The 21217-nt window shown below is 47.7% G+C and overlaps 3 protein-coding genes across 8 annotated transcripts; 1 reads left to right on the top strand and 2 right to left on the bottom strand.

The window, feature by feature from the left end:
- Window positions 1-162: 162 nt before the first annotated feature.
- Window positions 163-9023, bottom strand: acaa1 (acetyl-CoA acyltransferase 1). Of its 4 annotated transcripts, none has more exons than XR_015763285.1 (14): window positions 8369-9023; window positions 4263-4356; window positions 4130-4187; window positions 3949-4028; window positions 3814-3856; window positions 3576-3674; window positions 3218-3298; window positions 2899-3089; window positions 2655-2834; window positions 2542-2597; window positions 1023-1168; window positions 842-943; window positions 384-756; window positions 163-347 (listed from the first exon to the last, which is right to left on the bottom strand). XR_015763285.1 is itself a non-coding variant. In XM_014995784.2 (13 exons), the coding sequence occupies exons 1-12, from the start codon at window positions 8540-8542 to the stop codon at window positions 868-870; spliced, it is 1278 nt and encodes a 425-aa protein (XP_014851270.1). In that variant the 5' UTR covers window positions 8543-9023; the 3' UTR covers window positions 163-756; window positions 842-867. The 4 variants fall into 4 exon arrangements, 1 of the variants encoding a protein (XP_014851270.1); XR_015763291.1 differs by having other exon boundaries at window positions 400-756; XR_015763297.1 differs by having other exon boundaries at window positions 163-639; window positions 672-756.
- A 411-nt stretch (window positions 9024-9434) lies between these two features.
- LOC106922981 (BTB/POZ domain-containing protein 3) lies at window positions 9435-13861 on the bottom strand. Of its 3 annotated transcripts, none has more exons than XM_088006803.1 (4): window positions 13322-13861; window positions 12048-12138; window positions 11603-11851; window positions 9435-11534 (listed from the first exon to the last, which is right to left on the bottom strand). In XM_088006803.1, the coding sequence occupies exons 1-4, from the start codon at window positions 13477-13479 to the stop codon at window positions 10428-10430; spliced, it is 1605 nt and encodes a 534-aa protein (XP_087862929.1). In that variant the 5' UTR covers window positions 13480-13861; the 3' UTR covers window positions 9435-10427. The 3 variants fall into 3 exon arrangements, with proteins under 3 accessions (XP_087862929.1, XP_014851267.2, XP_087862930.1); XM_014995781.2 differs by having other exon boundaries at window positions 11603-11721; window positions 13322-13858; XM_088006804.1 differs by lacking the exon at window positions 11603-11851 and having other exon boundaries at window positions 13322-13860.
- A 528-nt stretch (window positions 13862-14389) lies between these two features.
- LOC106922965 (dynein regulatory complex subunit 4-like) lies at window positions 14390-21193 on the top strand. Its single transcript, XM_088007724.1, has 10 exons — window positions 14390-14401; window positions 16282-16383; window positions 17025-17258; window positions 17343-17549; window positions 17619-17673; window positions 17738-17943; window positions 18251-18418; window positions 18493-18579; window positions 18648-18908; window positions 20876-21193. Exons 1-10 carry the CDS (start codon window positions 14390-14392, stop codon window positions 21191-21193), a joined length of 1650 nt encoding a protein of 549 aa, XP_087863850.1.
- Window positions 21194-21217: the final 24 nt, after the last annotated feature.

Raw genomic sequence — 21217 nt, 5'->3', positions numbered from 1 at the left:
GGGTTCTGACCAGAACCACAACCGTTTGGGTCGGCCCAGCTGAACATGAGGAACGTTCTGGAGCTTGTGTGTCAAATTCGAGGCTCAGGGGCCAAATCTGGCCCACCAAAGCTTTTCATGAGGCCCTCTGAGGAAACAAACAGAACCTTAAGATCACAGCTGTTATCTGATCAAATCTGTTTTTATCTTTATTACATCATCAGGAGGAAACGGTCAACATTGTTTCATAACAAGAAATGATCGCAGAAACTGTTAATATTTTATCAGTTTGTAATCAGCTGGTTTTAACACATTCTGCCTGAACCGGCCCTTTAAGGGGATCTGCATGAAAATATGGAGAAATCAGCCTGGAGGGAGGGCAATCAGCCTGGAGGGCAATCAGCCTGGAGGGCAATCAGCCTGGAGGGCAATCAGCCTGGAGGGCAATCAGCCTGGAGGGAGGGCAATCAGCCTGGTGGGCAATCAGCCTGGAGGGAGGGCAATCAGCCTGGTGGGCAATCAGCCTGGAGGGCAATCAGCCTGGAGGGCAATCAGCCTGGAGGGCAATCAGCCTGGAGGGAGGGCAATCAGCCTGGTGGGCAATCAGCCTGGAGGGCAATCAGCCTGGAGGGCAATCAGCCTGGAGGGAGGGCAATCAGCCTGGAGGGCAATCAGCCTGGAGGGCAATCAGCCTGGAGGGACCTGGTCCTCCTCGGTGAAGCGGTGCAACGAGGTGCTGCCGCAGCATTCCAGTCTGATCGTCATCAGCAGGTCAGACTTTAAATGTTGCGCAGAAACTGAAATCAGTTTTCAGGAATTGGGCCGATTAAACTGGAATCACTGGAAACGTTCCGGGTCGAACCTGTTGGATCCGTCAGAACCGGGTCGCTACGGCCCGGGGACCTCGAACACGGCGGCAGCTCCCATCCCGGTACCGATGCACATGGAGACGACTCCGAACGCCCTGAGAGAGAGAGAGAGAGTGGAACCGGGTCAGAACCCGGCCCGACCCGGTTCTGCTGCAGTGGCTGAACCGGACCCACCTCCTGCCTCGGCGCCGCAGCTCATTCAGCAGCGTCACAACCTGCCGGGCGCCGGTGCAGCCCAGAGGGTGACCCAGCGCGATGGCGCCCCCTAAAGGATTCACCTTCTCTGGAGGAAGAGCGAGACGCTGAACGCAGAACACGGCCTGGAGAGAGAGAGAGGTAACACACACACGCCTGGAGAGAGAGAGAGGTAACACACACACACCTGGAGAGAGAGAGGTAACACACACACACCTGGAGAGAGAGAGAGAGGTAACACACACCTGGAGAGAGAGAGAGGTAACACACACACACCTGGAGAGAGAGAGAGAGGTAACACACACACACCTGGAGAGAGAGAGAGAGGTAACACACACACACCTGGAGAGAGAGAGAGAGGTAACACACACACACCTGGAGAGAGAGAGGTAACACACACACACCTGGAGAGAGAGAGAGGTAACACACACACACCTGGAGAGAGAGAGAGGTAACACACACACACCTGGAGAGAGAGAGGTAACACACACACACCTGGAGAGAGAGAGGTAACACACACACACCTGGAGAGAGAGAGGTAACACACACACACCTGGAGAGAGAGAGGTAACACACACACACCTGGAGAGAGAGAGGTAACACACACACACCTGGAGAGAGAGAGGTAACACACACACACCTGGAGAGAGAGAGGTAACACACACACACCTGGAGAGAGAGAGAGAGGTAACACACACACACCTGGAGAGAGAGAGGTAACACACACACACCTGGAGAGAGAGAGGTAACACACACACACCTGGAGAGAGAGAGAGGTAACACACACACACCTGGAGAGAGAGAGGTAACACACACACACCTGGAGAGAGAGAGGTAACACACACACACCTGGAGAGAGAGAGGTAACACACACACACCTGGAGAGAGAGAGGTAACACACACACACCTGGAGAGAGAGAGGTAACACACACACACCTGGAGAGAGAGAGGTAACACACACACACCTGGAGAGAGAGAGAGAGGTAACACACACACACCTGGAGAGAGAGAGAGAGGTAACACACACACACCTGGAGAGAGAGAGAGGTAACACACACACACCTGGAGAGAGAGAGGTAACACACACACACCTGGAGAGAGAGAGAGGTAACACACACACACCTGGAGAGAGAGAGGTAACACACACACACCTGGAGAGAGAGAGAGAGGTAACACACACCTGGAGAGAGAGAGAGGTAACACACACACACCTGGAGAGAGAGAGAGAGGTAACACACACACACCTGGAGAGAGAGAGAGAGGTAACACACACACACCTGGAGAGAGAGAGAGAGGTAACACACACACACCTGGAGAGAGAGAGAGAGGTAACACACACACACCTGGAGAGAGAGAGGTAACACACACACACCTGGAGAGAGAGAGAGAGGTAACACACACCTGGAGAGAGAGAGAGGTAACACACACACACCTGGAGAGAGAGAGAGAGGTAACACACACACACCTGGAGAGAGAGAGAGAGGTAACACACACACACCTGGCTGGCGAACGCCTCGTTGATCTCGAACACGTCGATGTCGTTCACTTTCAGGCCTGAGGAGGAAATGGAGGTCATGTTGGTTCTGGTCCAGAAGGTTCTGGTCGCCTCACCTGCCTGCTGCAGCGCGGCGGGGATGGCCAGCGCCGGGCCGACGCCCATCAGGTCCGGCGGGACGCCCACCACGGCGCTGCCCCGCAGCACGCCCAGAACCGGCAGACCCAGTTCCTCCACGGCGGCCCGGCGGCCCAGCAGAACCGCCGCTGCCCCGTCGCTCACCTGGCTGGAGTTTCCTGGAACAGAGCGGAGTCAGCGGCGCCGGCCAGGAGAAGGTGCTGCGGGTCGGGCGGTTCTGACCTGCCGTGGTGGTTCCGTTGGGTTTGAAAGCGGGTCGGAGCCGGGCCAGGTCCTCCAGAGTCGTTCCCGCCCGGATTCCCTCGTCCCTCCGAACCTGCAGCCGCCGCTCCCGGCCCGACTCGTCCCGGACCGTGACGGAGACGGGAACGATCTCCTGGTCGAAGCGCCCCGAGTCCCGGGCCCGGGCCGCCCTGCGGGGACACACGGGTCAGCGCCGGCCCGGACGGGACCAGAGCCGGAGCTGCTGGGAACACTGGAGTGACTGGGAGAACCAGAGGAAGGACGAAAAGCTGCAGAGCTGAAAAGCTAAACAACAAACTTGATCTGTGAGTCGAGAGCGAAGGCGTCCTGCTGCCGCCGGGAAACTCCGAACCGCTCCGCGACGTTCTCCGACGTCACGCTGAGGAGACGGAAAACATGGAATGACAAGAATGTTCCAGTTCTGGAGCCAATCAGATTGACTGGAAAATGTTGCAACATTGATATCAATAAATAAACGAAGATACTGGTAAATATCCTGATCTGCTCTGTGTGACCTTCAGTGGCTTTGTGAAGGTCGTTCATGCTGAGAGTTTTTCTGCTGACAGATCGACTTCATGATGCTGAAGCCATAATTCCTGCAGTTGGTTGTATTGATTATTGAGCAGCCGACGGATCGGTGCCTCGCCTCCTCTCACCCCATGGGGATCAGGCAGTCCCTCGCCTTGGCGTTGGCCGACAGTCCGGAGCTCAGATCTCCTGGATCCCCCATGGATCGGAGCGACATGCTCTCCACTCTGAAACACAGCAGGTCAGAGGTCGGGATGATCCTGGACCAACTGCCTGTTTGTTGGAGTGAACAGGTCTCTGAACGTCTGGAGAACTGTTCTTCAGGAGAACTTTGAACGGGAAGAGAAGGACACTTCAGGAACTCACCCGCAGGCCAGGCCCAGCTGGATGGATCCGCTCCGGATGGATCCTGAGAAACAGAACAACCAGGTCAGACTGGGCCGGCGACCTGGAGGAACCAGCTGGAACCAAGGGGTCAGGTGAGGTCAGGTGAGGCGTTACCTGCGATGTTGAGCAGCGCCTGCAGCCCAGAGGAACATTGCCTGTTCACCGTGTAAACCGGAACCTTCTCTGGAAAACCGCTGCAACCACAACAGATGTTAGAACTTCCAGGCCCCGCCCCTTCAGAAGCCCCGCCCCTTCAAAGGCCTCAACATGCTGACCTCTGACCCCAGACCCTGACCTGAGGAAGTGAGCCACTCGGGCCATCAGCGCTCCGGCTCCAGGCTGCAGAACATTTCCTGCAGACAGAAAGCCTCTTAGCAGGATCAGAGGACGATGGCGCCCCTTCAGGCCAGGCTGGGTATTACACTCACCCACACAGACGTCCCCCAGCTGGTCCGGGGACAGTCCCACGTCCTCCAGGACGGCCGTCATCACGGCGCTCAGCAGCTCGTCCGGCGTGGTGTCCTGCAGGAAGACGGTTTGTTAGCATGCGATTAGCATTTGGCCTCTCCGGGCCTCCGTACCGCCCAGCCTGGACAGCAGCGGTTGGACGGACAGAGTCCCAGTTCAAATCAGTATGAATCTGCTTCAGATTAAAAACTGGAATATTTAATCCCAGTCTGCTTCTAAAGAAAACCAGGATCTTACTGGGATTAGTCCCAGTTAGCCCAGTGGATCAGCGTTAGTTATTAACTTAGAAAACCGTTATAATAATAATCATAGATTTTATTTCCAACAGCCTTAATATCTTTAAGCTTTAATCATCTTTAAAATCAGTTTGACTTTAATAAATCTGGGAACATGTCATTTGGTCCCCAACCTTTTTATTATCCGCGGAGGGGAACAATCCTTAAATCTTTCCGTCTAAACCAGACTTGAGACTCACAGCTCTACTCATCTCCTCTCGACCAAACGCTCTGACTCTGGTCGCTATGGTAACGTTTATATATCCCTTCAAAATAAGATACAGATGAGGGATTTTATAATACATAAATATTTTAGTTCTTGGTTATTGAAAACTTAATTATATGTTATTGCTGTTTAAAGTATTTATATACAATGGCTAATAAATATTGACAAATCAATTACTATGCATATACTTTGTGACATAAACTTTAAAACATGTTGAAACATATCTGCCAAATAAAATAATATGTAAGCAGCACAAATTTCTTTGAAAAAATCATTTGCATCTTAAGTATAAACTAAAGTAATTTTTATTTCCAAAAATATGTAACAATCTTGTTCTTAATGCTGCTGAAGATTCACACATTGTCAAAGTTTTTGAGGTGTACATACTTTGTGTTTTGACTTATCAATATTCAATATTAGTGTAAAAAATTTGAAGGTGGTTTAACTTGAAAGTGAAAATCCTCCTGCTGCCTAGAAAATGCTATTGAAATGCATTTTGTAGCTCAGATTTTAGTCATTCTCTCATCTTTGAATAAGAAACTTTGAAGACAATGAACAGAACCAGAAACAAACACAGAGAAGCAACCTTCATGTATGCCACACAAATATGTAATGAACTTGACAAATAATGAAAAATAGCAGATTAAATTTATTAAATAATAAGCAATAACTCTTTAAAACTGGTTAACAGGCATTTTTGGAAAATTACGATAACATGTTCTTTGAAAAATTGCATTATCTTAAATAAAACACTTAAAGTTATGACATCCTGCACTGTCATGGAACCAGGCTGAACATAATGTCACTCTGGAATTGTCAATATCTCATGTTGCCACTGTCACTAATATTAACTAATAAGTCAATATTAGTGAACTTACCCGGTTTAATAATCAATAGCATTATATTAAGGTCCCTGTATGAAAATAATTATAATACGGAACTGACAGGAGCTTGTCAGCACTGGCATACCATGGCAACCGAGTGTCAGTTGTAGTGGTAGGTACCTAGTGGTAGCTATTATCAGCTGTTGCAGAAGAGGTCCCATCTGACAGTGCAGGAGTTGTCTTTCTCCGTTTAAGTCTGAACACCGGCTGTATATTTAAATATGTATGAGAATTATGTTTTAATTAAGATATATTTTATTTCTATTTGTTTGAACTAAAGTTATTCATATGCTACATTCTGTCTGAAACAGATAGAGAATGAGGTTAGCAGCCTGTGGCACCCATGGCCACCTTACTTGTGCCACCTTACCCAGTGGTAAGGTGGCACAAGTGACAGCTTATGGCAGCTGTCAACATGTTTTCACTGAGGCTCTTTATTGGAAACTGAAATTTGAGACTGTATAAAAAATAGACCAGGGTATATTTGCTTTTCTAAGGGAACACAACGCTTAAGAGGAAATGCAATACGTTGTGCCAGATCCACCATTATTTTCATTAATTATAAATTCATTCATATTAAATCTGACACAGAAGCTGTCACCAAAGAATATTCTATTCCTATTCTATTGTTTTCCCCACTAAGCATATTTAAATATGCTGAAGTATGTATAATACAATTTAAAAAACTTTAAAATGAAATTTTTATAAATATAGATGTTTGTATAAGGTTTCCAGTAGCAAAACAGCGTGTTATGAAAGATTAAATGCGCAAATACGTCATTGTGCCTGTCCAACGTATAACACTGAGTGGAGCGGTCGACCGCTCTAAAATGGCCGCCCTAAATCTCATCAGCGAAAATAGGGAAGGTGCCGAAGTCAGTGACAACACTGGCAGCTAGTCCCGAAAGCAGTGGCACTTGTGGCAGGTGTCACACCTGCCACCGGAAGTGCCATTAGTAGGTGCGGTGTCACGATTTGCGCTCGGCCCTGCTGTCATTGCCTCATTAGCAGCCGGTCGCCGCATGTTACTCAGAGCGACTTGTAATGTGAGACTCACCTACCGGTCCGGGATAAATCCATCCTCCTGTCTCTTCTCTGGGCCTTTTCCCCTTTGCAAAGAAACTTTCCAAAGACATCGGATCAGTTTCTTACTCATTTTGCTGCTTGTGGCTCAGTGTTGGCGAGAGAATCCGGTTAAAGGATTTTCAAAATAAAAGATCCTCCAGACTCAAATAATACATAAAACAGAAATATTTAATTATTTCTTGCGCAGCCCGGTACCAATGGGCTCTTTGCACCTCAGCTTCCGCGTTCGGGGTAAAGCGGCTCGATTGTTTCCGATCCAATACAAATATCATTTACATCAGGTGCTTTCAGGGCTTGGCCAAGGTTTGTACATCGATCCGAAGCCCCAACAAGTCAGCTGGAGAAAGGTTTTAGATGTTCGCCTCGTTATACATTCACTGACACGAAGGTGAGTTTTACTTAAACTTTGTGGCTAACATTAACGTTAGCTTATGCTAGTAGGCAATATTCTCGGACATTGTTCTTGTAAAATGTGCTATTTAAGTATCTAAACATTCTAACGGATAATGTATTTATCTTATTTTCAAGTATATTATGTGTGTTTATTGTCGTTAGTGTGACAGACTAACGGGGAGGTTCCGGTTCGGGCTTTTAGCTTCCGAAGCCTGACGAAGCTCAACAAGCCTCATAGCTTGACAGTAGCGCAGCTCTGGTGTCAGAGATCTGGTTCAGCTGTTCAGGTTCAAAGTTGCTGCTTTTAGAAAAATATGACCGTGTTGCTTCATGTCTCCGTGTTATTTCGTTTTATTACCTTTGCATGTTTCTTATGAAGAGCTCAGATAGGACGGTGTTTACAGCAGGATGTACAGGCGGATCAGTTGCTCGGCTGTCTGGCTCTGGTCTGCTCTCTCGTTCCCATAAACTCTTTCAGGCTGAATACAGAAGTGATTCCATGGAAATAACTCAGGGAGGCTCCTTTATTTACCATCCGTATCCCCGGTAGTTTTAGGCTGATCCGGAGTGAAGGCTGCAAACTTTGCTGTGCGGCGTTAGCTGGTAGCGACAGATATTTACAAGCCATCTTCTTAATTCAGGATCGCTTGGAAATTAACAAAAACTTAAAAGCCCATTATATTAGGAAGACAACAATGTTAATAGTATTGTTTATTTGCATCTGAAATACAACTTAGTCTTTTCTACCAGTCATGGTAACTCAAAGCGGAAAAAAGTGAGCCGCATTAGCTCCTGGAGATGTGACGTCAACGCCTTAGGTGCAAAGAGCCCATTGGGAGGTTGGGGACCACTGATCTACGCAACATCCCACTTCCGCTCAGTGGGCGGAGCCCAACGCCAGGGGGCGGGGCTCGCGGAGAAACGGACAGGTTAGAACAGGGGGGCCCAAAGTGGGTCCTGGAGGCCCTGCATGTTTCCGTTCTCTCCCTGGTGGAGTAACAACCTGTTCAGCTTGTCAATGTTCCTCTTAGGGCCTCTAACGAGCCGTCATTTGATCCAGGTGCGTTAAACCAGGGAGAGAATAAAACATGCAGGATGCCGGAACTCCAGGACCCACTTTGGACCCCCGGGGTAGAACATCGGGTTAACTCGGTCAAGTCCGGTATTGTTCGGGTTCTGCTGTTTTCTCGGACCGTATCTACCTTAAAACTTCCTTTCTTGGCCTTTCCGATCGCGGTCCTCCGGCCGTGGACCACCACCACCTCGTCCTCGGGGCTGGGCGCCGCGCAGCCGCAGTCGGAGCTCCGTAAGTCGGGCAGCGGCGCCGCGGAGCCGCCGGGACTCAGGTGTCCGGAGATGAGCTTCAGCCTGTTCATGGCGCCGCTTCGGTCCACCAGGAATCCCACAAAGTTCTGAATCCAAACAGGAAGATCAGACTTTGGACTGACCGTCTTCTTCTGAGATGAGCCGTTTCGGTGCAGCAGCGCCGCCTGGTGGACCGGAAGGAGAATAACAGCTGATTGATGATTCAGCGGAGAATCTGCAGCTTCAGAAATAATCTACTGAAGTAAAAGTACAATTACTTTGACAAACAAAATACTTAAATACACGGAATGTTACCAGTGCAAAACGTTACTCAAATATAAACATACCTTGTTAAATTTTTATTTTAAGCTTTTTAGTTACTGTTTTATGAGCAGAAAGTTTTTAGATTTAACAAAGGAAACTTTAGGAGCACTTTAACTGAAATAAAAATGATAGCATATGAATTTTTGTGCAATTTAAAGGTCTCCAGGGTTTCCTGCAGTTTTCATCCCATCAAATGTTATTTCAAATGTAACAATAAAATAATTCACTCAAAAAACTCAGCATGTTCATATAAACGTCTCAAAGTACAGGTAAAATGTACTTAATTACGCCTTAACTAAGTCACTAATCACTAGTTACGTTCCTCCACAGTTCCAGGTCAGTGAAGCGGATGTTGGTCTACAGAACCGGTTCTGCTCCGTCAGAACATCTGGCAGAACTTTGGCGTCTCCTCGGATCTGAGGAGCTTCCCGTTTGCTGCAGCAGCTTGACGGATCCGCAGGAATCTCCTGGTTCCTTCCAGAGATCCGGATCCACGAGCTCTCTGGATCCTCCAGAACCTTCAGAAACCCGACTGCTGGACCCGCTCACCTCAGTTCCAGAACCAGAACCTCTGCTGAATTCTTTATGTCTGCAGTTTATTTCTGCAACATTTTCTTCAGGAAAAGCACAGCAAACAGAAACTTTTGAAACTTTTTATTTCATCGTTTGATAAGGCCACCGAGTTTCATCAGGATGGAGCCACAAAAACACGAAACAGAAAAAACAGAAAACTGGTAGAAAACAGACAGAAAACTAAAAGAAAGTCTGAACCCAGTTCAGCTCGTTTCCAGGTTGATTTTAAGGTGATTAAATGAAGCAAAGCAACGAGCTTCAGGTCCAAACGATGGCAGAACCTCATCCAGAACCTCAGGAACGTGAAGCGGTTCTGCAGGTAACAGCAACACCGCCACCTTCAGGCTGCAGCAGGAACTACGCCACACTCAGCAGCTTCACTAAGGCAACAACCTGAGGAGCTGCAGCACGATCAGAACCACGACCCGGTCCCAGTTGTCCACTCCGATCCAGCTGAGGTTGTGACCCGATCCCAACAGGAACTGCTCCTCTGAGAGCAGGAAGTGGACCGGTTCTGGTTCTGGAGGTGAAGCAAGCCCAAAACCCAGCGGATCAGAACCGTTTTCTTCTAAACGACTGGCCGGAACCGACTGAAACGACCCGCGGATCAACACGGATCTGAACGTTGTCCATCTGAAATAAACCCGAAAACAGTTCTGACCCGGCTGAGCAGAACTGGATCAACACGTCATTAAGGCACTAGGAGGTCCAATGGAGAGATCTGGTCGGGTTCTGCTTCATTTCCCGACCTTCCTTCAGTCCGGAACCGCCTTCAGAGATTAATAATCAATAATCTATAAATGAACTGGAGTCAAATGTCTTTGCAGCAAAACTTCACCTGAGCCGCCAATAGAAGATAATTCAGAGGTCAGAGGTCGTCAACGTCCCAAAGCAAAAGCAGCACAAACGTTACGGTGGGGGTGAAGGGGGGGTTGACCTTTCATGACCTCTGGAAACTTTCATGATGTTTCAAATAATGGCGCCACAAACAGATGAAAACAAGGATCAAGTTTGCCTCCATCTTGTCTGATGTGGTGGGGGGGGGGGGGTCACCAGGTATCAGACCGTTAGTGTATTCATCCACCACTGGAAGTAGTCCCCCGGCTTCCGGCCGCGACCCGACTCGGCCCGGATCAGGCGTAGAAGATGAGTTCTGGGATCTGGCCGCCCTGGACCCCGGTCCCGTTGGTGCTGTCGGAGGAGCACTGGAACTGGAAGGTGACCTTTCCGCTCTGGACCTCCGTCATGCCCTCCTGGCCGAAGTAGCTGAGCTCGTTGCCGTCCAGAACCACGCTGGCCGTGTAGAAGGTGTCGGGCTCGATCTGGACCGGGTAGTCGAACCAGACCGGGAAGGTGCTGCTGGAGCCGTCGGAGAAGAACTTGATGACGCGCTGCGCCATGGGCACGCCCTGCCGCTTCAGCTCCATCTTGGCGCTGTACTCGGCCGAGCCGCAGCTGGAGCCGTACAGGCCGAAGCCGGCGATGAAGACGCGGCGGTCCACGGCGAACTGGATGCTGTCGCAGCGGCCGCGGTAGCGCCACTGGTTGCTGCGGTAGGCGCAGGACTGGAAGCGGTGGCAGCGCTGCGGCGCCAGCCCCTTCCGCGGCTTGGTGCAGAACAGCAGCTCCGGCTTGCGAGACGCCGTGAACCACAGGAAGATGTCGTTGGTCTCGTTGAGCGTCAGCACGCCGGACTGCGCCGCGCCGTTGGCGAAGTCCTCCAGCGCCATGGCGGGGATGCGGATCAGGTAGATGGCCTTGCCCAGCACCAGCCGCTTGTTGTCGATGGAGGGCGGCAGGTCGCGGCGCTGGCACTCGGCCTCGGCCCAGCTCAGCGCCGCCTCGAACACGACCATCTCCTTGGCGTTGAGCGTCTCCCGCCGCAGGATGCTCTCCAGCGTCTGCGAGTCGATGTCGCAGAAGCCCTCGGAGCGCAGCGCCAGCTCGGCTTGCGCGTCGATGACCTCCCAGCAGCGCTGCGTCAGGTCCGGCTCCTCGAACAGGCAGCTCTGCGACAGAAGCACGCACGCGTTCTTGGCGCTCAGGCTCGTCTCCAGGAAGTTGACGCAGGCCCGCGCCAGGTGAGGCACGATGTACTTCTTGGCGGCGTAGAGGGTTGCGAGCACCGTGTCGGCGCACAGGTCGATCTCGTCGCAGTAGATGTACCTGTGGAGGAGAGGCCGGGTTAGCAGACCGGTTCTGGTTCTGAGGTCCGAACGGACAGCCGGACCTACTTCAGCATGGCCAGGAAGGACGGCGGCTCCACGTCCGGGATCCGGATCTCCTCTGTGTCCTCGGCCAGCTCGCCGTAAAACATGGCATGAAACACGGAGCTGCCCACGGCCAGGACGTACTGCCGAGAGGAACAGCAGAACCGGAACCGGGTCAGAAGGCCCAAACTGGACCACTAGCACCAGCCAACAGAACCTGGTTTCTAAAAGATTCTGCTTTAGACATAACGAGTCGCCCCCTACAGGAAACGGCTGTAACAGAATAATAATATTAATATTAATAATAATATTAATTCTGGTTTAAAGCCAAACTTCACGAAGACGAGCTCCTCTGATGAAGAAGCAGCTTACGTACCCTAAACATTAAACATGACATCCAGCTCTGGAGCAGATCTGTTTCTATACATCTATCTCTAGAGAGCTCGTCCTAGAAGCTGTCGGACTCTACCTTGTGTCCAGGAACCCTCTGAGTCCCGCCCGGCGGTCCGACCACGAAGTGAACGTCCGCCATCATCTCGTTGTTGAACATGACTGAATTCCTGCAGACAGAAATATGAACCAAAACTGACGACGTTTCACAGAAATGAAGGAAACAAACCCAGATTTTAAGGTTTTTATTTTCACTGAATTTCATCCAAGTTCAATTAAAATCCAGAAAACTGACGTCTTTAGGCCTGGTTGGTTGGTTTGGTAGAAGGAGGTAAACCTCTGTGTTTATTATTTCTAGGATCAGGATCAAATAAAAATGAGAGATTTAAAGAAAATTTGAATTTCAGGTGAAAACAAGCAGCAGATTCCAGACCTGATCTATTAAACGGACATGAAGTCAAAATGTCGATTCACATTTCTGCAGTTCATGGTAAAAAGCTGCTTGTGTAAATCATGGAGTGTCAACATTTATTCATGTTAATTACTAATGCAGAAGTCTGAAATTTCATCTCCACATTATCTTTGATTTTAACATCCAGCTCAGAGGTTTCATCTCCTCTTCACATGAATAATAACCATTTATCACAGATTTCCATAAATATTCTTATTTAAGCTTCCTGAAGTGAAATTGGCCGTAGCTGAAGCTGCAAACGCTACAATAACTTAAAACAAACTGAATAATTTCTAACTGCATGATTTATTGTTTTTCTCTTTCTGCCAAAAACTGGATGATAGAAGTTTCAGTTTGGTGGTTTAGGGTTAAGGTTAACCCTAAACCTTTATAATTCATTTTATTTGTTTTGGATATTTAAAATGTCTTCTGGTTCCACAGTTAAATGTTGATTAGAATTTAAAGCTTATTGTGATCCTGCATTAAGAAAATGGTCTCAAAACAACATTATTATTGTTTGCTGCAAAACTTCAATTTGTCTGGACATTTTATCATCCAGACAAATGTGTTACTGTGACAGAACCATTTATGAGCAGGTCAAAACTTTACAAATAAAGCAGAATGAAAAACGTTTCATAATAATGAATAAAACTTTCTTTGCCTTCAGTTACTTCACCATTTATTTGTTTTCTAATGTTTTATTCGTTTAATTTTGAGCATTTTGAAATTCCATGTAAACTAGACTAAATTTTGATGATGACTTTCTGACCTGGTGAACTGGAGTCAGTTCGGTTCTGAACGGACCAGGACCGAACTGGGAGCCGGAACCGACCGGATGACTTTATCTAGTCCTGATAAATGGCTCCGGAGCCCAGGCCGCCTGGGAGCCGGGCCGCTCTCACCTCTCCCGGATGGTGGGGTACAGGCCCTGCCAGCTGCAGCCGCCCGGGGCCGGGTTGTTGTTGCTCAGGTTCTGCTGCTGGAGCGAAGCGGCGGAGCTGCTGCTGCTGCTTGAGGCCGAAGACACCAGCTTCTTGGCGGGGAACAGCTCTGCTGCCATCCTCCCCCTTCAGTCACAACGGGGAACGGCTCATGGCGGCTCCAAAGCCCGAACTCAACCGCTGTTTAAACTTGGATCAGTTCCCGAACCGAACCGAACTCCATTTAAAAACTACCGGACTTTAGCTCTGTGCTAGCTTTAGCCACATTAGCCTCCCAGCATCGGAGCCTAAAACATGACGTGGACTGTGAAAACCGGAGCTAAAGCAGCGGAGCAGAGGCTCCCCGAAGGATCACATTCCTTAACCTTTAACCTTTGACCTCTAACCTAAAGCCCCCATCAGCGGCCGAGCAGAGTTTAGGCTCAGCTTTTGTTTACGCCGCATCAACTCCAACCAATCAGAGACCAACTCTTCTTTACTGACGCGATGGGCGCTTTACTGCCCCCTACTGGAGCACAGCGCACTGGAGGCTCCTTTTGTGCCGCTTACAAAATGATTTTTTGCGGCAACATTCCATGTCCCCATGTTATGCTTACAATTATTTTTTGTAAAATGTGCCAAATATTTACATCAAAGTATTTTAATTATACATTTAGATGTTTTCCATTATTCAAATATAAATGAAATGCCTTTTAAATATTATTTTGTTCTTTACACACCTTTTTGGTGACCATGCTCTATTTCATTGTCTCCCCAGTGCAGTGTAATAGACTTCCTCATGAAGTTTAAATTATAAAATATATTTTTTATGTTTTTCTTCAATAAGTTGATTGACTGGACTAAACATTATTTTAATATGCAATTGAATCTGTTGAAATTATTTTTCTCATTTGATATTTTCCTCATATTCTACATGTCCCAGTACTTCCCACCCTGTTGGGATGTTTCCTTTTTGCCTTCAAAAAGTCTAAAATTCCATAAAAACCATTTAATGTAAGGGACATCAAAGGTTTTGAAGTAAATTCAACCATGGAAAACAAAGTCAGCTTCAACTGTCACCATCTCTGTACCGTTTCTTCTCTTCAACATGTTAAACCTGGATGAGTAAAGCTTAAAGCTCCACCCTGTTAGGATGGATTGTGAAAAATGTTTATTCAGTAGAATTTAAAAAACATATTAGATTTAGTCATTAAAGGTTTGTTATTCTGTTGAAGGTTAACTAGCTAAATGTTGACCACATTTAGCTAGTTGCTGAACAACTAGCTAAATGTTAGTTTAGCTAGTTGGTTCATGAACCAAACAGGGTGGAAATTAGGGTGAAGTCATCATTTTAAGTAAAATAAAAAATGTCAGATGATGGAATAGAGTTGCAGAGCAGTCTGAGGTATTATCAGACGTCTTTGCCATTTGTCTGTTTTCATTTCACTAGTTGCCCCCATTGCCTCCTGTGAGGGGAACAATGAGTCTGTCAGGGGAAAATCCACTACAGGGATGTCACCTGTTTTCCCAAATAGAGCCAGGACAAATACTCTGCCTATACTTTGACTTGAAGGAGGCAATTCTGCAACCAATGATGAAAATCGTCAGATTTTAGAATCAGACGTTCATTTTCCACCCTGTTATGGGACAATAACAGGGTGTGATGTTCCATTCCACACATTTTTATTAAATATTGTTACAGAAACATTAAGTACTGTGAATTTCAATGCTGACAGTAATAATGAGTAAAAAAAGCATTTTTTTCTTTACAATAAAGACAAATGATTTGTAACTACATGATGTGTTACAATTTCAAAAATAAAACATATTATATAGTAAAAGGGACACACTCTTTTTAAGAAAAAGTCATTATTTTTCTAAATTTACATGTTTAACTATTTGTGGTCTACATGTAAATGTTCATACCAGGGTGGAACACATTCAGAGACAATGGTGAAAAAAAACACCTGTAATTATTAATTTATCCAATCCTGAGCTTGCCCGTTGTTAATTTCTTATTGTTAAACATGTCTGTATGGTAACACAATATTTATAACTTAAAACATTAATACTTTTTTTTTCAAATGTCCTGAAGCCGAAATGTTGCCGCAAAAAAAAGAATCACCCAATTCTGATCCAAACATATTTTACTGAGCGCAAAGGGACATTAAATGTTGTTGTAGCTCATTAATTCAGATTCTTCTAAAAATGATTGTCGATGCTGTTGGCAGGAAAGATCTCCTGCAGCAGTCTGTAGTGAATCTGAAGAAGCCTCTGACTGAAGACACTCTGTTTTCCCAATACAGTCTCATGAACAGGATAGTCAAAGTTTTTGAAGAATCCCCCTTTGCATCGAAGCAGGACAGAACCAGAACCAGAACAGAACCAGCCTTTTTTATCAGACTGTTGAACCTTTTTAAATCCCTGGTTCTGATGCTGCTGCCCCAACAGATGACAGTGTAAGATGACGCTCTCAACCACAGAATAACACAAAATACAAGCAATATGCTGAAATTATATTACAGGAAAACAATAAAATCCACTGAACCAAATGTATTTTCTCTACAAAACTGTAAGACCTTATAATAGACATTTTTTCTAAATATGTCCTGTTGGTTGTATTTCAGAGTACTGTACGGTAAACGCATGTTTTAAATTTCTTTGGACCTGTAATCCTGTTGCCATGGCAGCACATTCCGGTTTGTTTCAACAGAAACAGTTAAACTTACGTTTCCTATCAAATCCAGTTTTTATATTTTCTTCTGCTGGGAGAAGCTGATTAGTGAACCACAATGGTGAGAAAATGTTTACACTTTACTGGTAACTACATCATAATGTTCAGTAGTATTATGAGCATCATTTATTAATTGTTAGACTCTGAATTATGTCCTGTTAGCATGTTAGCTTAGCATGAGCCGCTCAAATTGTGTTTGCTTCTTCAGCCTCCAAAGAAAGGCAAAAAGGGCAAAAAGGGGAAAGCCGGGAAGGTGAACCCCTTCATGCTGCTGGACTCTGCGCCCATACAAGAAATGACCAAGGACCAGGTAGAACTTCCTGCTGATGCTAACAAGGCTAGCTGGTGTTTACGCAGTTTGGACCTGATGGAACCGGTACAACCCGGCCAAACAAACATGTTACTGGTGCAGGAGGTACAATTTTAAAACTGTATTCAGGTAGAACTACAGAACATGCTGAAGCTTCCTGTGAGGAAGTTATTTTGTTAAATAAAGGAGCTCCAGGGATGCGCCGCTCTGCCGGGACCATCTTTATCCACCAGACAGCAGCAGGCTCATTTTTCAAAGCAGTACATTTCTACACGTTTTGCTGTTTTCAGACACGTTTGAAGCCTGATACCAGGAAAGTCAGATAATAGTTTACCTTTTCCTAAAACCATACAGTGACTGTCGCCTGTTCACGGTTCGTCTGTGGAGCGCGACTCCAGACTATTGGATGAAAATGTGATTATTTCCTGCTTCTAACCATGACGGCATCTGACACGCTATTGGCTGGCATTTGCAAAGCAGCCAATCCATGAGCGCCATTCACTTTCCTTGGTGCTGATTGGCTGAAGGCTTTACTTACTTTTCCATTTATAACCGGGTCGGTTTGAATTAACCGGGTTGGTTTGACTGGTTTTAATCTGGTGTCATTAAACTCCAGATTAATTCCTCTGCATTAATCCCTGGTTAATCCCGCCCTGATTTTCTGCGATGTGTTGCAGTTGTGGGATTTCGCCCTCCGCATCCAGGAGGAGCTGGAAACGGTGCGGAAGGAGAAGGGCCTCTTCCAGCCGGAGCGGGACAAGACCCAGACCGTCTGGGAGACGACCAAGAAGAACCTCGAGGAGTCCGAGGTCCAGCTGAGGAATACGACCGCAGAAAGGTCAGAGGTCGATGAGAGACACCGAGAGGAGATGACTGTGAGTCCTCCACTGACCCTGTGGGGTGGTCCTGCTGTTCTCCCGGTCCGATCCGGTCCGATCCTGACTCTGTCGGATTTTCAGGTCTACAAGCAAAAGATGAAGCACGTCCTGTCCGAGCAACACAACGCCGTCTCTGAGGTGAAGACGGACGCCGTCACGTCTCGCTCGCTCCAGCAGAAGCAGAACACGGACTTGGAGCTGGATCTGCGGCGGCAGCTCCGGAATCTGCAGATGGACAACAGGGAGAAGAGGCTCCAGGAGCACAGCTCCATCAAGATGCTGAAGCTGGTGAGGAGACAATCCTCTGCTCCTGCTTCAAGCTTTGGCTTACGTCTCATGCCTGCTCTTCCTCCCCAGAACCACCAGAGGGAGCTGATGAGGCTCGGCGGCGAGTTTGAGCGCAGGATGCAAGGTGAGTGCAGCTCGGTGCTTCCTCCCGGGTTTCCTTCCTGGTCTTCCTCATCATTCCTGTTCAGTGCTGGAGGTGCAGAAGCTGGTTACCACGCGGTCCCTGGCAGAGACGTTCCAGAGGAAGCTGATGAACGCTCTGACGGAGATCGACACCTTCAACAAATGTCACCTGGTGTCTCTGAACAAGGAACACGACAACAAGAGAGAACGGACAGAACTGACATTTGAGGAATTCCTGGACACAAAGCACTACGAGCATCACACGTGGAAGGTAGATGAATCATCGCAACGCCGTCCTTCAGTGCTGGGAGCTCCTCTGAAGTAGATCCCTCTGGATCCTCTGGAGTAGATCCCTCTGGGTAATCTGGAGTAGATCCCACTGGATCATCTGGAGTAGATTCAACTGGATAATCTGGAGTAGATCCCTCTGGATCCTCTGGAGTAGATCACTCTGTCACCTGGAGTAGATCCCACTGGATCCTCCATAGTAGATCCCTCTGGGTAATCTAGAGTAGATCCCACTGGGTAATCTGGAGTAGATCCCACTGGATCCCCTGAGCACTCCCTCTCTGTACCAGGGCGAGCTGAAGAAGCTGCAGAACCAGAAGCTGCGGTGGGAGAAGAAGATCTCAGCAGCTCAGCAGGAGAACCAGCGTCTGAAGACGACGCTGCAGGAGGTCCAGCAGAAGCTTCCGGAGCTGCACAGACGGCTACAGGAGCACCAGCACTCCAAGCAGAGGATGGAGGTAAGGGGGCGGAGCCAACACCTGGAAGCTGCTCAGCGCTGATGGTGATGATGATGATGATGGTGTGTGAGCAGGAGTACCGAGCTCAGCAGAAGCTGGTTGATCAGGAGCTCAGAGACCTGACGGTGGAACACGAGCTGCTGCTGCAGGCCTTCCAGAAGGTAAACCCCTTCCTCCCTGCTCCTCCTTCCTCCTCCTCCCCGCTGACCCCTCCAGGTGTTCCCGGCAGATGCAGGAGGAGCGTGACGAGCTGCTGAGGAGGCAGACGCAGAGCATCCTGGACGTCCAGCAGAGGAGCGGCCTGAAGAAGATCCTGCTGCAGAGGAAGCTGGAGGCGCTGAGCCAGACTCTGGAGAAGAAGGAGGCGCAGCTGAGCGCCGCGCTGTCCGTCTGCAGCGTGGAGCCCACGGCGCGCAGCAACGCCGCCAACAAGCTGCAGGTAAGAGGCCGGAGGGCCGCTCCGCTGGGCGGCACCAGAACCTCTCCACAGGTTCTGATCAGGAGCAGAAACACCAGGAGGAGTTTAACTCAGGAACAGCTGATTCATCCCGATTAAACCAGACGGTTGTTCAGTCAGCTGTCTGAGATTTTACTTTTACTGGAGCAAAAACACGTTGAAGTGTTTCTACTCTCAGTACTTCCTGTCTGCAGTCTCCAAACACGGCAGCAGCGCTTCTTCAGCTTCCTGTGAACACAAAGTTAGAATCCGCCCTGCAGGAGAGGAGAAGGTCTGGGAGAAGAGGAATCTTCATCCTCCACACTAAACTCATCATTCTGGTTTCTCTGGAATGTTGGAGGCACAGCAGCCAGGAGTTCGTTAGCTTAGCAACTGAACTGATGACATCACAGAGTGTTAGCTTAGCAACTGAACTGATGACATCACAGAGTGTTAGCTTAGCAACTGAACTGATGACATTACAGAGTGTTAGCTTAGCAACAGAACTGATGACATCACAGTTAGCTTAGCAACTGAACTGATGACATCACAGAGTATTAGCTTAGCAACTGAACTGATGACATCACAGAGTGTTAGCTAAGCAACTGAACTGATGACATTACAGAGTGTTAGCTTAGCAACAGAACTGATGACATTACAGAGTGTTAGCTTAGCAACAGAACTGATGACATCACAGTTAGCTTAGCAACTGAACTGATGACATCACAGAGTATTAGCTTAGCAACTGAACTGATGACATCACAGAGTGTTAGCTTAGCAACAGAACTGATGACATCACAGTTAGCTTAGCAACTGAACTGATGACATCACAGTTAGCTTAGCAACAGAACTGATGACATCACAGAGAATTAGCTTAGCAACTGAACTGATGACATCACAGAGTGTTAGCTTAGCAACTGAACTGATGACATCACAGAGTGTTAGCTTAGCAACTGAACTGATGACATCACAGAGTGTTAGCTTAGCAACTGAACTGATGACATCACAGTTAGCTTAGCAACTGAACTGATGACATCACAGTTAGCTTAGCAACTGAACTGATGACATCACAGTTAGCTTAGCAACAGAACTGATGACATCACAGAGTATTAGCTTAGCAACAGAACTGATGACATCACAGTTAGCTTAGCAACAGAACTGATGACATCACAGAGAATTAGCTTAGCAACTGAACTGATGACATCACAGAGTGTTAGCTTAGCAACTGAACTGATGACATCACAGAGTGTTAGCTTAGCAACTGAACTGATGACATCACAGAGTGTTAGCTTAGCAACTGAACTGATGACATCACAGTTAGCTTAGCAACTGAACTGATAACATCACAGTTAGCTTAGCAACTGAACTGATGACATCACAGTTAGCTTAGCAACTGAACTGATGACATCACAGTTAGCTTAGCAACAGAACTGATGACATCACAGAGTATTAGCTTAGCAACAGAACTGATGACATCACAGAGTATTAGCTTAGCAACTGAACTGATGACATCACAGAGTATTAGCTTAGCAACTGAACTGATGACATCACAGAGTGTTAGCTTAGCAACTGAACTGATGACATCACAGAGTGTTAGCTTAGCAACTGAACTGATGACATCACAGAGTGTTAGCTTAGCAACTGAACTGATGACATCACAGAGTGTTAGCTTAGCAACTGAACTGATGACATCACAGAGTGTTAGCTTAGCAACTGAACTGATGACATTACAGAGTGTTAGCTTAGCAACAGAACTGATGACATCACAGAGTGTTACCTTAGCAACTGAACTGATGACATCACAGTCGCCACCAGGTTCATAATACTTGAGAAACTCCTCTGAAAACATGGAGTAAAACTTTAAGCTAACATAGCTAGAAGCTAGTTAGCATGTTGCTACATAAGCTAGCAGAATGGCCTAATTCCAGGATCTGATGCTAACTAGCAGCTTTCAGGAAGTGAAGGAGTGACCCCGGTTCTCCTGGGATTTTCTGACTCTGAAACCTGTTTCCTGTTTCCAGGAGATCCTGGAGTCCAAACGGACCGCCATGGAGGCTCTGCAGCTGGACCTGGACCAGGGCGCCCAGGTCAGTGTACCTGCAGCTTCCCGCTCGTCTCTGACGTCCCGCTCGTCTCTGACGTCCCGCTCGTCTCTGACGTCCCGCTTGTCCGTCCTGCAGGAGTACGAGCAGCTGCTGCGCAGCCTGAAGGGCGACCTGGAGGCCGCTGGCATCTTGCTGTTCCAGTTTCCCTTTAAAGCCGCCCAGAAGGTTCTGGAGGAAGTCCGAACAGATCTGAAAGTCCAACCGGACCGGCACCAGAAGGACATTCCCAAATAAAGCGACATTTCAGTTTTAATTCAG

This window comes from Poecilia mexicana, unplaced genomic scaffold (genome assembly GCF_051168715.1).
Source record: "Poecilia mexicana isolate PSO_F unplaced genomic scaffold, ASM5116871v1 scaffold_1, whole genome shotgun sequence".
In the NCBI taxonomy this organism is placed as follows: domain Eukaryota; kingdom Metazoa; phylum Chordata; class Actinopteri; order Cyprinodontiformes; family Poeciliidae; genus Poecilia; species Poecilia mexicana.
Note: the sequence above shows the minus strand (reverse complement) of the source record. Positions and strands in the feature narration are given on the sequence as shown.